This window comes from Nicotiana tabacum, chromosome 9, assembly GCF_000715075.1.
Source record: "Nicotiana tabacum cultivar K326 chromosome 9, ASM71507v2, whole genome shotgun sequence".
Taxonomy (NCBI): domain Eukaryota; kingdom Viridiplantae; phylum Streptophyta; class Magnoliopsida; order Solanales; family Solanaceae; genus Nicotiana; species Nicotiana tabacum.
The window spans coordinates 116,595,854-116,613,159 of record NC_134088.1 but is presented as its reverse complement, the minus strand read 5'-3'; the positions used below and the strand labels follow the sequence as shown (position 1 = coordinate 116,613,159).

Genomic DNA, 17,306 nt, shown 5'->3' with positions numbered 1-17,306 from the left:
TTTGTTAAAAATGGAGAATGGGACGAAGTCCCCTCTTTTATAGTTCTGCCCAGGCAGCCTTCGGTCCTGCCTCGGTCATGGCCCTCGAGCTTGGGCCTTCGATCATGACCCTCGATCATGGGCCTTCGATCATGATCCTCGATCATGGGCCTTCGATCATGGGCCTTCAATCATGACCCTCGATCGTGAACCTTCGATCATGACCCTCGATCGTGGTCCTTTGATCATGACCCATGATTGTGGCCTCGATCTTCGGTCTCAATCCTAGGCTCGACCATGACTTGGATATGATATGATAAAAATTGGCACACCATGCAACCGAACTATCTCTTGAATATAAATCTGGGCCAACCTCTCTGAAGTATACATAGTCACAACCGGAATGAAGTGTGCCAACTTGGTTAACCTGTCAACAATGACCCAAACTGCATCAAACTTCCGCAAGGTCCGCGGTAACCCAACTACAAAGTCCATAGTGATGCGTTCCCATTTCCACTCCGGTATAGTCATCTGTTGAAGTAGGCCACCTGGCCTCCGGTGCTCATATTTAACTTGCTGGCAATTTAGACACCTAGTTACATGCTCAACAATGTCCTTTTTCATTCGTCGCCACCAATAATGCTGCCTCAGGTCACGATACATCTTCGTAGCACCTGGATGAATAGAATATCGAGAACTGTGTGCTTCCTCTAGGATCTTCTTCCTCAGTCCATCCACATTATGAACACATAGATGATCTTGGAGTCGCAGAACACCATCTGCTCCAATAGTAACTCCTTGGGTACCACCCCGTAGTACCGTTTCTCGAAGAACCATTAAGTGTGGATCATCATACTAGCGAGCCTTGATCTGCTCAAATAGTGAAGACTGAGCTACAACATATGCAAGAACTCGATTGGGCTCTGAAATGTCCAGCCACACAAGTCGTAGCCAAGGATTGAATATCCAAAGCTAATGGCCTCTCCTCTGCTGAAATGAAAGCCAAACTACCCATACTCTTTGCCTTTCTACTCAAGGCGTATGCAATCACATTTGCTTTGCCCGGATGATATAGGATAGTAATATCATAATCTTTCAGTAATTCCAGCCATCTGCGTTGCCTCGAATATAGGTCCCTCTGCTTGAACAAATGCTGCAAACTGCGATGATCACTATTAACTTCACAAGACTTATTATAAGATCATTTCGAGATGATGAACAATTTTTTTTAATAATTAATTAATTTAAACAGAAAATTTAAGCATATGAGATTTTCATCTTTTAATAATTTTTCCTAACAAAAAATCATTTTAATAAAACAAAGAATATAATTTACACAAGTAATTCATGATTTGAGTCCTAAACTACCCGAACTTTAGCATAATAGTAGCTACGCACGGACTCCCGTCACCTCGTGCGTACATAGCCCCCGCAATTAGCACAATTATTTAATTTAATCACCTATGGGGTAAATTCCCCCTCACAAGATTAAACAACAGACTTACCTCGATTTGCTCCAATTTAATCCACTAGAGGGCCTTTTCCACGATTATCCAAGTCTGTCTGGCTCGAAGCTAACAAAAAATAATTCGATACAGTCACCAAAAATTATAGAATCAATTTCATAAGAAAATACTACATTTTCAATAAAAGTTCGAAACTAATTAAAAATTCGTCTGTGGGGACCACATAATTAAAAGTTAAGAAATCTGATAATCCATTAAATTACGAGTCAAACCATACCAGTTTCACTCAAATCCGACTCTAAATCGATACCGAAATCTCAAAAAATTATTTTTATGAGATTTCTAAAAAATATTCAAAATTTCAATCTCAAAACACTAATTAAATGGTGAAAATAATGATATATTCTTGTATATTGACCAAATCCGAGTTAGAATCACTTACCCTAATGTCTTTCCTTGAAAATCTATCAAAAGTCGCCTTTGTTCAAGCTCCAATTTATTAAAAATGGAGAATGGGACGAAGTTCCCTCCTTTATAGTTCTGCACAGGCAGCCTTCGGTCCTGCCTCGGTCATGGCCACGATCCTCGGCCTCGATCGTGGCTTTGATCATGGCCCTCGAGCCTGGGCCTTCAATCGTGACCCTCGAGCCCTGCCTTCGATCATGACCCTCGAGCATGGGCCTTCGATCATGACCCTCGATCGTGAGCCTTCGATCATGACCCTCAATCGTGGGCCTTCGATCATGACCCTCGATCGTGGCCTCGATCTTGGGTCTCGATCCTGGGATCGACCATGACATCGATTTCAACCCCGAATTTCGAGCATAAAGGAAAAATTACAGCAGCTGTTTTAAGTCCAACTTTTGATCCGTTAACCATCTGAAACTCACCCGAGGCCCTCAGGGGATCAATCAAATATACTAGCAAGTCCTAAAACATCATACGAAGCTATTGGAACTGTCAAATCCTGATTCTGGGGTCTTTTCTCAAAATGTTGACCGAAGTCAAACTTAGTATTTTAAGGCCAACTTAATGAACCAAGTGTTCCGATTTCAACCCGAACACTTCCAAATCCCGAACCAACCATACTCGCAAGTCATAAATTAATAAAAGCACAAACTGGAGTTTTATTTAGGGGAATGGAGTTTTAAAAGTCAAAATGACCGGTTGGGTCATTACAGTTCTCCTTCACACCAAAACAGACCCCCCCTCCCCCCCATTGTTAAGGAAAAAAAGCTCGAGTGGAGCCCACTGGTCCCACAAAAAGTATAGATTCTCGGTCCCACATCCTAGCTAAGGCGTTATCTCGTAGTGGGTTGCTCGTTTCGGCTCCAAATCACCACATCTTCAACTTTCCAAAAACTTTAAATCGAGGTATTCCGACTTAGTTTTTATTAAAACTCATCTATAAAAAATGCCTATTAGTTTTTTTTTACTGTGCTCTATGTTATTTCGTGATTGATCTGCGATTTAATTAATTTGTTATTTTTTATCCGGATTATATTATTAGTGTGCTAAAAAGATTAGTAAAATAGAAAAATTATTATTAGTTGTTAAAAAAATATTAATTAGTTACTTTTTACAGTGGTATATATTTTTTCTTGATTATTTTGTGATTAAATTAATTTATTATTTTTATCCGGTTTATATTAGTTATTTGCTAAAAGACTAGAACATCTTATTTAGATGTTATTGTTGTACATATATGAATATGTGACTTTAGTTCCCTGTAGTGGTATCTTGTGCCCTAATGTAGTGCTCGTATTTGTAATGTAGTGCCCTTTTAGCATAGTAAAATATAGTGCCCTTTAGCGTAGTATCTTTGTAGTTATTGAAATTAATCATTTAAGTACCTGTTAAACCCAAAAATATCTCAAAAAAGATGATAGTTCAAACACAAACTCTCTCTAATTCTAGTTAACAAACGTAAGAAAATAATATGAGAAAACAACAATATTTGTCAAACTAAGTATTGTTATATGTATATTTAATAATTAAATGATGTATAGTTATGAAAATTAATTATTTAGTTTTATTATAGTCAAAAATAGGCGAGTAACAAACAAATATATAAAATAATAAACTAACAATATAAAATAATAAAATAACATATAAAATAACATACATGTTGAGTAATAAATCGAGAAAATTTTATCATCATGAACACAAGAACATTGGATACCTTGGTGCTACTGGGCCTCAAATATCGAGTCCGAAACCAAAATGTGGTTCATTTGGACTCAAACTAAGTATTGTTATATGAATATATTTAATAATTAAATCTTTTATAGTTGTGAAAATTAATTATTTAATTTTATTATAGTCAAAAATAGGTGAGTAACAAACAAACATATAAAATAAGAAACAAACATATTAAATAATAAACAAACATATAAAATAGTAAATTAACATATAAAATATTAAAGTAACATATAAAATAATAAACTAACATATAAAATATAAAATTATTATATAGAAAATGTATCAAGACATTAAACATAACATATTTTGGTAGTGCGATATGATTCTTTAGGGTATAAGACAACTTCTTAAACTGAAACAAGAGATATGTATTCAAGGACAATTTGAAGAAATATTACAACATCGATTTAAAAAATGCCACTAACATTTAATAAGTGGTTCACGAAGAGGCAAAAGGGTAAAGGTTCTTCAACAGATCCCCATGGAACACGTCTTAACACTATCGATCCCTACCTTGAAAAAAATATGCTAGGTTGCTATATTGATTTGGTTGATGATAAGTGGTATGGTGTTCTGCGTCCCTTGAAAAATAATCCTATCAATATACACACTGATCTCAAAGTTGCAGGGCACATTATTGAGGGCGAAGCGCATTCTCAAAAGCCTAAAGGTATGTGAATTTGGGGCGAAAAGCTATAATAGGTTCCCCTTTACTCAAAACGATTTGATTATGAAGTACTATGTCGCTGACATGGGCTTATTGTGCCACAAGCACTATCTGTAACCTTCCAAACAAACACACACAAAGATGAACCAGAAGTGATTCGGCATTTGATGAAGGAGATTCTAGAGATGAAAAAGGCACTAGCTGTTCATCATGCAATGGATGATCTTAACTTCCTGGGAGGAACGGAGGATCAGTACTAGGATTTACTAGAAAATAAAAAATTGCATAGACATAACGATTATCCTGTTTTCCTAACAGTTGTCGAGTGGGAGAGACTACCTAAGTTTCTACCACAAATGTTGAATGTAGGAGTCCCATATTGCTGTAAAAATCTAGCAAGTAGCCTTATTGATGATATCGATGAAATACAAGAAATGTGTACCAAACTATGGCCTAGATTACGATGCCCTCTGTCCCAAAGGATACGTACATGATGTTGACGAAGAAAATGAAGACATTGACAATGAAATAGTGCTAGACAACGACGATAATGGCGAATTACAATTTTTTTTTTCTTTGGGTGTATGTTAAATTGTTGTACTTAAGTATTAATGCTAAATATCAATAAAACTTAACAACAATGGGAACATAATTTTATTTCATATATTATGCAAGATGTACATCTACATACACTTAATACAATAAATTACTGGAAAACAATACTACGTGTATCCTTAATAATTGGGCACATTGGATGAACTTTCATCGGGAGCTGAATTACCGCCAGTACCCAAACCACCTGAAGGACATTTACGACGGCTGTGTCCTGTTTGCGAACATATGCCATATTTACGGGCATAAACGGTATCACCAACCTCCATTTGGTTCCGTATACGCGTTCTTTTTTGCACTTGTCGTTGATGCAAATACTCCTTGTTACACACCATTTTAAATGGTTCCGGCGATCAATAATGCTCAGCACCCACTGGCTGCAACTGTCCGCTATAGGTGTTTAAATATGCAGTAACACTATATTCTTTATCAACGTAGCTGGTTGCCGCGAAACCTGTATGTTAAAAGCACTTCATGGCATGTGAGCACGACATATGATAGATGGACCATTTCCGACAAGAGCATAACCTTCTAGCTTCATTTACGGTGTGTGTATTATTCCCCCAGTTTTGATGGATAGCGGTGCGAACTTCAAAAATATTTCGCTCGTTGCAATACTGTAAATATGAATGCCAATGTGCTCGCCTCCTATATTTCTCAAATCTTTTCATTGGTATTGGCATAAATTCAACACCCATTTCCATCAATGATGATGCACCTCGAGCCATATCAACAAAACTCTCAGCCATCTGGTTGAATGACATCCGCACCATGGCAGTGATAGGCAATACACATGCATACTTCAATAATCCGTTGAAAGACTCTCACATATTTGTAATCAGAATTCCCCATCTTCTGCCACCATCCGCATACAAAGTCCACTTGTCAAGCTCATGTCGCATCAACCAATGATAGGCTCTTTGGTCTTCCTGCCTGATCAAGCGCCTCCTGAATTTACACTTTTGGTGATCTGTTACAGCCATCCACATTAAATCATGCAAATCCTTGTTGGGATATGCCTTCTGAAAATTGGCCTTCAGGTGCCTCACACAGTAACGGTGGTAGGCATACGATTCCTCCATGCATGAAAATTCTATACAAAACTTAAAATACTGCCATGTTGATCAGATATTAGACAAATACCTGAACGTTGTCTAACAACGTGCTCCTTCAAGTGGTTCAAAAATAGTGTCTATGTCTCTTGGCTTTCATTGGCACAAATAGCAAAAGCAAGGGGAAATATACTTCCATTAGCATCTACTGCAACGACGATCAACGACTTAATATCATACTTTCCATAGACATGAGTGTCGTCTATGAATATTACCGACCGGCAATGCACAAAACCATCAATTGTTGGTTTAAATGCCCATAACACATATATGAATATATGTTCTGGTATTCCCGAATTCCGCTCAAGCTTCCATTCAACAACAGTCCCGGGGTTAAAGTGTTGCCATGCGGCCATGTACCTGGGTAGAGATGCAAATGACTTATCCCAGTTACCATAAACAATTCCAAACACATGTTTGCGCCCGAGAAATGCCTTTCTTTTGGTAATGGTACACACATATTCCTGGTGGACAGATGTTATACACTCTTTGATCTTGTACCTTATGGATGTTTCAATGTGCGAAATCAAGACAAGAGAAATCAAGTCAACATTCAAGTTAAAATGATTCCCACTGAATGTGTTCATTTCACAATTATGGGTGCCAATGTATTTACCTACGACCCATATATTTGTTTTCGTCTTCCTCGCATACAGCATCCAATTACAACCCGTAAACCATCTATGAAAAATAACCTTGTATACATCCGGAGATGACTCATGAACCATGAGCTCATGACACTCTTTTACGCTGTACATTTGCACCGCCCTGCTTAGGCGCGCTTTATCAGGAAAAAAACATGCCATTTAACATCACAGTTGCTCTGGATTCATCCCACATTACTGTCCGAATTTCGTCAATATCCCTTGTAATGGCATCCACATCCAGCATACTTGGCAAATGATCAAGGTAGGGAATCTCCCTTGAATGAAATCGCACATGGGACTCGTACACTCTTGGTCTAACAGGAGGTGGAGCATGCTCCCTCGTCAAATCAGGTTCAGCATTCTCTTCCTCCTCCTCATCACCCTCGTCAGGGAAGTGTGTGTCATCTCGAGACTCATCGGCATTGTTGTCATAATCACTATTCTCTTCCTGGCTATGTGTATCTGCTAGATCCCAATTAAATATGTCGTCTTCGGGCAATTGAGTAAGGACCTTCAAGTTGCTCGTTTTCACTACACAACCAAAAAATATAATGAGTTAGTCAAATTGATCCAAACTTTACATATAAATTTTATCACTTCACTTACAAATCATAATGTGTTGATATCCCATTATGCATATTATCTTGTTGATGATAACTCCCGGATGGACCACCATGATCCAACACACCAAAACTAGGCATATTCCAATTGGCCGTTGGTTCATAACTTGTAAAATTCATATTTGGCCGGTACCCTCTATGGAATAAATGAGTGTTAATACAAATTCAATACCCAAAAATAAATATCGTAACACAAAGGAAAATTGAAGTTTACCACTCGGCTTGTGGATTAGGTAAACTAGGGGAGAAATTATTTCTGAGCTCCTCATTCTCCCGTGGAGAAAAGTTTAGATCATGCCAAACTTTTTCATCCATAACATGTTCGGCTAAAAATGTTCCAAAATAACCACCCGATAATTAAGGGATATCCCTACTTTGCGTAACCTCATTATCGCGAACGTCTTCAGCCTTGACGTACATTTCCAACAGTTTTATCACAAGAAATTCCCGGCATTCATCCGGAGTCCTTAAAATATCTCTCAGAGTTTCATCGTCTTCGATGTTAAACTTAGCTTAACAAGCAATCCCTTGCGGAGTCACAGAATATGGATATCTTTCGGTTACTTTAATATTCACCGAACGTTTGCTCACACTCATTTTTTTACATAACAATGATGCTAATTTATCGTACTCCATTGTAAGTAGCAACTTAACATGACACTGTGGAGATAAATTATAGCTTACTGAGTTATTCGCCACCACAACCTCCCCTCCTCTTCCCCCCTCCCCCCCAATATAATGAAACCCTAATTCTTCGCTCTTCAGACATTATGACAAAATGCAAAATAACTTAACGAAGAAATATTTCAGAAGACTTGAAAATATTTATGAGTGAATTTTTATAAAATCATTAACCTCTTTAAATAAGGCAAAAACCAGTCCCGGGGGTACAATTATTTGAGGTATAATGCCTTAAATATGGGCGCTATACCCAGTTGAATTATTGTTATGTTAGTTAAGCCCGGAAGAATTATTGGTAGGACCACATAATATATATAGCGCGGTAAGCTAGGGCTTTATATATATAACACCCTAATATAAGGCGCTATACCTTAACGGACAAACGACCGTTAAGATATATCGTCTTAAGCTTGGGCGTTATATATATTTTGGTTCCAAGTTTTTTTCCACATATTTTGGTTCTTTGTGTCCAAAGGAACCACATTTTGGTTCCGGACTCCTATATAAAGGGGGATCTAATTATTTGTAACATACATTGTAACACGCATCTCAAAGCAATACACTGTTATTTCTAGTTCTTATTACCCTATCGTTCTGTTCCGGCATCGATTGAGACACTTTTTGACTAGAGGTTGACCAACCTCCAAAGGCTAAAACTGTTCAACTTGTGTAGTTTGCATTTACTTTTCTGTCATTGATTTCAATATTAATCTGTTTTCTCAATTTGTATCAAGTTATATCAGGTATTCTTAAATCGCGTATAAATTCAATTGTTATCCGATTTTGAAGATAAACAGTTTGGCGCCCACAATGGGGCTAAGGATAATAATGGTTATTTGATATGAACTTCCATAAGACACATTATTTTACACTTGTTCTTTGGAGTGTCTTTGATTGCAGGATCAAAATGTCGAACTCTCAGTCAGCACCCCTACACGTTGACAATGATTTCGGCCACCACGGCGAAAATGATAACGTAGCACCAGGAAATGACGTACCCCCGCTTGATGTCAATGGAGCCCTCGCTGCAAATCCAATCGACGTCAGCTCACATGTAGCCATCAACGCAAATTTGGCCACCGATCATGAGGACATCATATGTAGGGATGTTCGATCAGCCGCTCAAAGCACACATGGCGGCGAAGATGGCAGAATCAACTTGCGGGTGATTTTCGGAATGTTACAGGCTCAAGGAGATCGAATTAATAGGGTTGGGCAAAGATTTTTAGATACCATTTAAGAAATGAGACTTTTAAGCCTCGCTCAAGTAAGCTTGTGGCTCATGAGGCTTGCTTGAGGTGGGTTGGGCTGGCCCATGGGCTTAGTAAACGTATTTAATTAAAAAAATATAGGATACTAAAAATAACAAGAAGAGCAATCCAAAGTAAAAATTGGTAATATTTTTTATGTGAATTAAAATATTTTTTTACTCTTAAGATTTTAGTTATTTCTTAATTAACTAATTAACACTGCATATAATTATAGATTTGGATCAAAATGAAGACGCTATGACATCTTCGTTTTACGAGAGGATTCAAATGTGATTGATGAACATGATTTGTTGGTGTTGGATATATCATGAGCACCATGAATGTATTTTTAAGTAGTTTGCTTTGAGTATTAACTTTTAATTAATGGATATTGTCCTCCTTTGCATTTTTGTGCAACATATGACTACGGTAATTTTGACTTAGTAAATATATATATATATATATATATATATATATATATATTCCATTTTAGGTTAAAACTTAAATTTTTAAAAATATAAAAAAATAACTCTTCAAAAGGTGGGGCAGCCCGTGGGGGGCTAGTGACCCACGTAGGGCTGGGCTGACTATTTTAAGGCTTATCAAAACAGTGGATTGGCCCTGTTTAGCCCCGTCAAAATGTCGAAGCCCATGTGGGCTGGGCTATGTTGTGTTGGGCTAGCTTATATTGACTGCTCTACTTCGTATCATGGTATTTTTATAAGCCTTTATATTATTCATAGACCATAACTATGTTCAAATATTTTAGAAAAATATGTTAGAGTTTTTTAACTTGTCTAACTCAAGTCAGATAGCATAAATAACTCTATATAGTCATTTTGTGTAACACATGCAAGTCCAGATTAAAAGATAAGGAAAGCAAGTCAAAGCAGAAATAAAGCCTTAGTTGGACCAGTCGGAGAAAATATAATACCTTTCACCCTAATCTCATCTATTGGATAAGGGAGCTCCCTTGATCATCTGAAGAGTTTCTTATTTTAACCTAATCGATAGTTGTTAGGATGAATTTACACGTGTGAGAGACATAAAATCTCCAAGCAGACTTAACTCCCATACTTAACATGATTTGGATGGACTCACATGAGCCTTCTTGCATGGATCTTCCTTCTTCTCTTAACTAGGATGATCTAACCGAATAAACTTGTAATTGCCCATTCAATAAAACTTAGCCATAAATAGACCGAAATGGTCTCGCGAAGTCAATCCTGAGGGTAAGCTTTCAAGCCGCCTTCCGTTAAAGGAGACGAGACATTGACTTATAATTATAAAAATAAATAAATACCCTCTCCGTTTCAATTTATGTGAACCCATTTGACTAGACACTGAGTTTAAAAAAAGAGAGAAGACTTTTGAACTTGTGGTGTAAAATAAGGCACATATATTTTGTGTGACTATAAATCATTGCATAAAAGTAAATTGTTTCTAAATAAAGAAAAATGTCATTATTTTTGGCACTGAATAAAAAAGAAATATGTTCACATAAATTGAAACGGAGGGAATAGAAGATTTGGCTCTATCATGCTATATTCTCTTTTCTAAGCTCTATGCATGTTAGTGGAAGTCAAGCATGCCTAGCTTTTGAACGTGATTGATTGACACACTCATTCAAAGTGGTTTAGAATAGTTTGGAGAGGTGGTTGCACGATATGAGAAAGGTCTATCTCCATCGAGCCTAATGAAATTAATAAAAATGTCAATTATTAGAGTTACACGTCTCATTATCATCCTTATAAAAATATTTTGCATATTAAATACGATCTACGATAAATTCACTTTCTACAAGAAAAAGGAGATAATCTAATTTTCTCAACATGGTAGAAACATAAGTACTATATAATCAGGTCATTTTTAGCTTAATATAGTAAGGTAAATTTTACTTATTAGATTAAACAATAAAAAAAACTCGGTATTTATAAACTAATCCAAGTTTTGACCGCCTAAAGTTTACTCATGCTCTTAAAATTTTCGACGTTCAAATCACATTTCGTTTTCATACTCCAAAATACAATTTTCCGTAACCCCGCCAAAAGTACAATGTCTATCTCAGCCAAAAAGCACAATCCGCGTCAACACACAAAAAAGCACTCCTCGCGGTTGATCTCTATCCAATCAACGATTCACATTACGTTTTATCCTTTCACTCGGATCGATACTCTTAACCGTCGATTTTCTTTTCAAAGCCCCAAACAACTAACGGTCACGATTTAACCTTTTCCACAACTTCAAACAGCCGATCCACAAAACCAGCAGCCATAAATAACAAACTCAGCCATTTCATCTCATCAAAACAATCAAAGCTCATATCGCTCTTTTAAATTCAAAACCTTTGAAATTCAATTTCTATTTTCTCTCTCTCAAGCTTTTGAAAAATGTCTGGACGTGGTAAGGGAGGCAAGGGATTGGGCAAAGGAGGAGCAAAGAGGCACAGGAAAGTTCTAAGGGATAACATCCAGGGAATTACAAAGCCAGCTATTCGTAGACTTGCTCGTAGGGGTGGTGTCAAGCGTATTTCTGGGTTGATTTATGAGGAGACACGTGGAGTGCTTAAGATCTTTTTGGAGAATGTGATTCGTGATGCTGTTACCTACACTGAGCACGCTAGGAGAAAGACTGTTACTGCTATGGATGTTGTGTACGCTCTCAAGAGGCAGGGAAGGACCTTGTATGGATTTGGAGGTTAAATATTGGGGGTTAGGGTTTATAGTGTTTTGTTGTTAGTGATTGTAGATTTCATGTTTGTGCTTTCTGTTTGTGTTAGTGGTCAGTTTAATCTAGGGTATTTTAATTTCTGTTGTTAAGGTCTGGATATTGTAATTCCTCGTTATACAATTAAGTAAAACAGACCATTCCCTAATTTGTTTTGCCCTTGCTCTGTTTAATCTTGTTTATATTGCAGTTCATATTTGCTTATTGGTATTTATTGGGTGTCCTCATTTTGAAGAAGGCATTTGTAAGAGTAATTTGCAATGACAATTGGAAACAGCCTCTCTACCTCCCCTTTGTCTCTTTCTTGTTTCTTTCTTCCCCCTATTTCTTCTTCTTCTTCTTCTTCCTTTTCACAATTTCATGAGTGTAATGTTTGCGTACATAATACCCTTTGTCGACTCCACATGTGATTATATTGAGTAGTATGTTGTTATTGTTGTTACTTGCTGCTCTGTTTTGATGCTCTTGGTGGGTTTTATCTTTTTTATAACTGAAGGAAGTTGAAGTAGCTGTTCAAGTTTCTCATTCTCGTTCAATTAATTTTTATATGATAAGTTCAATCTGATCATGTTGGTTAGCTTGCCTTCAATATTATTATTATGATGTTGAAATAATGTTCTTTTAAATCTGGCGGTTCAGTTAAACTTCTGCAGTTAAGGTTGGTTGGATACATAAGCTGCATGTAAGGCGATTATTTCTGCGACTCTTAGTATCCTATGGTTGTTTAAAACAGTTGTTTATCTCATATCCACATATTTTGTTCTTGTGGAATGCTCTGCATTGTTTTGCTGACTATATCTGTAGCATTGTTCAAATCAGCTTGGATTTGGAAATCCTATAGCCTTTACTTTTTTTTGGCCATTTGTTCTAGTTTTCCTTGGAAGTCATTTATTTGATGCATTGCTTGTTTTCCAAGCTCACAAGTTTTCCTTGTGTAGCCTTCATGTTATGGTGCTCTTATTGGATTTTGACAAGGTAAGGTAAAAGGGTGTTCTTATTGGGATTTTAGACACGAGTGCAACTTGTTGGATCTCCTAAGAATTCTAGTCTGATTTAAGATTTAAGTTTTGCGAGTTCAATCTTTAAAGTTAGTGTTGAACCCGTTATATTTCTAAAATTATGAGTTTATATCTACTATTTACTATAGTAATAATGCATTTTTACACATAAAATCTATGCACCGTGCTGAAAGTACTGGCCACCGGGTTCACATGACACTAGATCCACCGCTGTGTGGAACTGCTACTGTCTACTGGTTCATTGCAGGACCTTGGTCCTTGGCTATTTGTGGTTGCGTTAATCCTGCTTTTTGGTGGATGGTGAGGCAAGCTCTTCCTAATGTATAAGAGAGCTCAAATGCAGCAATGCATAGTTTGGCAACAAACTCAACCCCGTAAAATAGGAATGTAAGGACTTCAGGTTTTAGTTGTTCTTTCTTGGCGATTTTGTAACTTTGTGAGCAGAATTTGCAGTTGTGTGTTGGTAGCTTCAACACCACCGTCTTACTTGGATAGTCTGGCTTGTGGATTACTCTCTGGCTCTGTTTTGATTTGGTTTTCCAAAGGTTTGCATTTCTTGTCTCATGAAGACAATTTGATGAAGTGTGACCATAGATATTTGCAATATTTAGAAATGTATGCTCACAAAATCATAAAATGCTAAAATTATTTTTCCAATTTATGATCATAGCCAGTTATTTACACACTTTATATCTGGTTAATTTATAGAACATCGTGTGACTTTTTGTTTCTTTAGTATCCATTTAATCCCTGCCAAACTAGCTTGGATCAAGATCGGTGAGACATTCCCAAACAGCCACAGGTCGAAGTGATCTAATCGACTACGAAGGACGTGGTCAGAGTCAACAAAGATTGAAGTCGAGGAGTAGTCAATAATCGAGGCCGGGATCGAGGTCGAGTACACTAGACAGAGTTATAACGGCTAGTTTCAAGATATGACATGAAAGAGAATATTCTAGTGTATATTCTCTAGATTTGTACTATTAAATTTTCTAGTAACATGTTCCCTATAAATAGAAAGAGAAACAATGATAGTGGATATGAAATACTCATTTATAAAATATTCTTTCACTTTACAAATAGAGAATCTGGTCTCATCACAAACACTCAAAAATAAAATTTTCTCTAACTTATGCCTTTTCCACTATTCTTGGACATTCTTCATTTTCGTTGTCAGAAGCAATATTCATTGCTTTCACTCTTTCTCAGGTGACTCATTTGCATTTATGTGTCATTTATTACCGTTCATCACTACTTAATGTCATATTGCTTTTGTCTGGGGTTCTTAAATATCAGTTATTGCACGTTCTCATAGCTTTTGAGACAGATCCGCATGTTATTTGTCATAGTTCCGAGAATCATCTTTGGAATATTATTATTAATTAAAATTAACCCTCATTTATATGAATTTAATTAGTTAAGCCAAGATAAATATTTTTTTGTCAAACATCTTCTTCATTAATATACATTATTTTTTTCAAAAAAGAGTTCCAACTATGTGACTAAGAATCTTTAATGATGACGTAAATTTGTCCAACAATCTTTGATTAGCAGCCACCATCTTTAAATCTTTTTGCATAAGGAGATACCGAGAAGGTAAACAAATTATTCTTCTTTAAACAAAATTAATTTTTTTTTTTTCTATTTTGAGCTTGGTGCATGTGCCTCAACTTTTCAATGCCAGTATGCCACTGATAAAGCAAGGCACAGGTGGATCTGGTCGGGATGTACATCATTTGCCTTTAAAAATTAAAAATTGGAATTTTTAGCTTCCTATATACTATTTAACTTAGCAATTTCCTTAATAATTTATAATGGGCTGGGATGGGTCAAAATAAAAGGCTTTAGTCTAGGTTTTCAGCTCCATAGTCCATATACGCAGTCTCCGTTGGCCAGGGAATTTTCTTCCCAAAGCCATCATTGATTCAACGAGAGAAATCATTGCCTGAGGAGGATCGACAGGAAACAGTAAGTGTTTTATTTATTTATTTGGGATAACTTTTTTTTCAATTTAGAATATAATCAGATTTGATCCTTTGGAAATTCTTTAAGATCTGCGGTATTGTACTTCAATAGAATTTCAAGATATTCTGTTTGCAAGTCAATTTTTCCTATCTAGAAGATCAGCAAAACGTAAATCCACATGTTTTACTCTGCAAATACATAAAGGCAGCCCGTGTACAAATCTGCCCGCATTCATGCAGGGTCCGGGCTTTGCAAATGCATCGGTAAATAATTAAATCGTGGTTCAGGGAAATTTTCAACTCTAGATGTATCATTTGTGAAGGGAACAATACAGAATTAGCACTTATCATTGCAACCCCTATTCAAATGCAGATATTAATTTTTGGAGACGGAAGACAAGATGCCATTAGCAGTGTTCTTGTTGTGGCTGCAAAGTTTGGATAATGGACTCCACTAAACCAGCTAGCTGGGCTTGAAATGCTAAAATCTAAGGGCCTCGACATGATGCCCAACCATATTTGAGTTGCAGTAGAGATTGATGAAGCTGAGTTGAATTTTCAAAAGTTAAAAACTTATACAAATGTGAACGAGGGAGAACTGTTGTGATCGTATGAGTATATTGGGTGAAGTTCGATAATGGTTTGATGGAATTTCTTGTTTTGCAGGAAAAATGTCTTAGAGAAATTTCACTACTTATGAGCAACACCTGTCTAATTTACGTCCCAAATGTCTCTTATATCAGCTTATCAACTCAGACAAATATGTGATTTGCTTCGCCTGCACCGAATCATCATTAAATTCACATCTTTGTCTGAGTTGATAAGATTATCCATGAGACATGTATACTCCGTGAAAGATTTCTCAAGATGGTGTCCATTGCATCGATGGCTTCTAAACAAGGGATTTCCATCAATCCATTTCCGAACTTGATATCGAATAAACTTGTGCGATAACCGACAGTTTTCTTTTTCCAAATTTGTATAAATGTTTGATTTTTGAGAAGTTAACTCCAGCTTCATCAAGCTCTCTTGCACTTTGAACGTGAAGATATGTTGAGTTCCTTAGTTTTTGTCATCTCTTTTGATGTAAACATCTGCAAACGATTACTTTAGTTGCAACAGGCTATCCGTGCTCATCACCACATGAGAAAGCTCAGCTCACCAACTGACTCGTCAGTATAAGGTACCTGTCATTATTGCTGACTTATCAGCTTTTACATCTTAATTAGTTATTCATTTAATTCTTGTTGAACTCAAAAGGGGGAAGATAGTAACAGTTTATTACAATTAAATGAAGAAGCTAAAAAGAAGAATGACAAAGAATTCCTCCATTATAGAAGTATTGTGGAAATGCAGACTATATTGCTTTCAGTGGCTGGTGAACCTTTCAAAACTGGCAAATCTACTTTTATCTTATTGTTGAATGCAATACTCAAAAATGTACAAGTGACTACTGAAACAGTAACAAAAGAAATAAAAGAGGAGAGGTTTCCCTTGCTGGTATATAATGGTATTGAGATTCTTTTATTCTGTAATGTATTCATTGTTTCTTTGTGCTTTCAAGTAATGTTGTCTTTTAACTATTAGTTGAAAACTGAACCTAATACAATTTGCTTCAGGGGCTATGATGCCATAAAAGTTATCCAAATCTTTCTGCTGTGTACTTGACATCAACGTTGTATTGATCACAAGAGCTTACATTACTCTCTTGAATTTCTGATTTTTTTGTTCTGTACATGGTGATATAATTCATCAATGAGCATGAAAAGGATACAATCTAATTTCTGATTACTGCTACGTTATCTATCGTGCCAAAAGAGTTTCATTCACATGGATTGATATAAGTCACTGAGGATCCAAAAGATGATCTGGTATTAATTGATAGAATGGCTCTAAGTTGGAAGATCTGCATAAATTATTTTGGCTAGCTCACATTGTCTATACGTTTTTTCAATATATTTTGCATATATTGTTGATGAAATTTGTGCAAATTGTGTCTATTCGTTACGCCAGATTTTAATGTTCTATGTTTTGTTCGTACTGAAAAACAATTATCTTCAAGAAAGACGATTACTATGAGGCAAGCCAAAGGAAATAAAAAATGAACCGCAGTAGGTCCAGCGTGATGTTGATCCTGATGGCAATTTGGTGTGTTGAATCTTGGTTGTTCTAAAATATTCTTTTGTTTACCTAATCAAGTTTGGTAGTCTATTAGGGTGAACACTCTGCCTCGTTGCTGGTTCGTTCAATTGGAACTGAATTTCAGAAACCTTGATGTTTGCATAACCATTACGCCAATTCCAACATATTAATCACAAGCCATATTTGCACCCTGCAATTTGGCTCAAATCTGTAACAGA

The 17,306-nt window shown here is 36.4% G+C and overlaps 1 protein-coding gene and 1 long non-coding RNA gene across 3 annotated transcripts; both read left to right on the top strand.

Moving 5' to 3' along the window:
• The first annotated feature begins 11,521 nt into the window (after nucleotides 1-11,521).
• On the top strand, nucleotides 11,522-12,111 carry LOC107783210 (histone H4). The gene has a single exon (XM_016604183.2). It carries the CDS (start codon nucleotides 11,627-11,629, stop codon nucleotides 11,936-11,938), a length of 312 nt encoding a protein of 103 aa, XP_016459669.1. The 5' UTR covers nucleotides 11,522-11,626; the 3' UTR covers nucleotides 11,939-12,111.
• A 2,468-nt stretch (nucleotides 12,112-14,579) lies between these two features.
• Nucleotides 14,580-16,727, top strand: LOC107783212 (uncharacterized). Of its 2 annotated transcripts, none has more exons than XR_012695041.1 (3): nucleotides 14,580-14,950; nucleotides 15,320-16,129; nucleotides 16,244-16,727. It is a non-coding gene; the product is annotated as an uncharacterized LOC107783212 (long non-coding RNA). The 2 variants fall into 2 exon arrangements; XR_012695040.1 differs by having other exon boundaries at nucleotides 16,207-16,727.
• The last annotated feature ends 579 nt before the right edge of the window (nucleotides 16,728-17,306 follow it).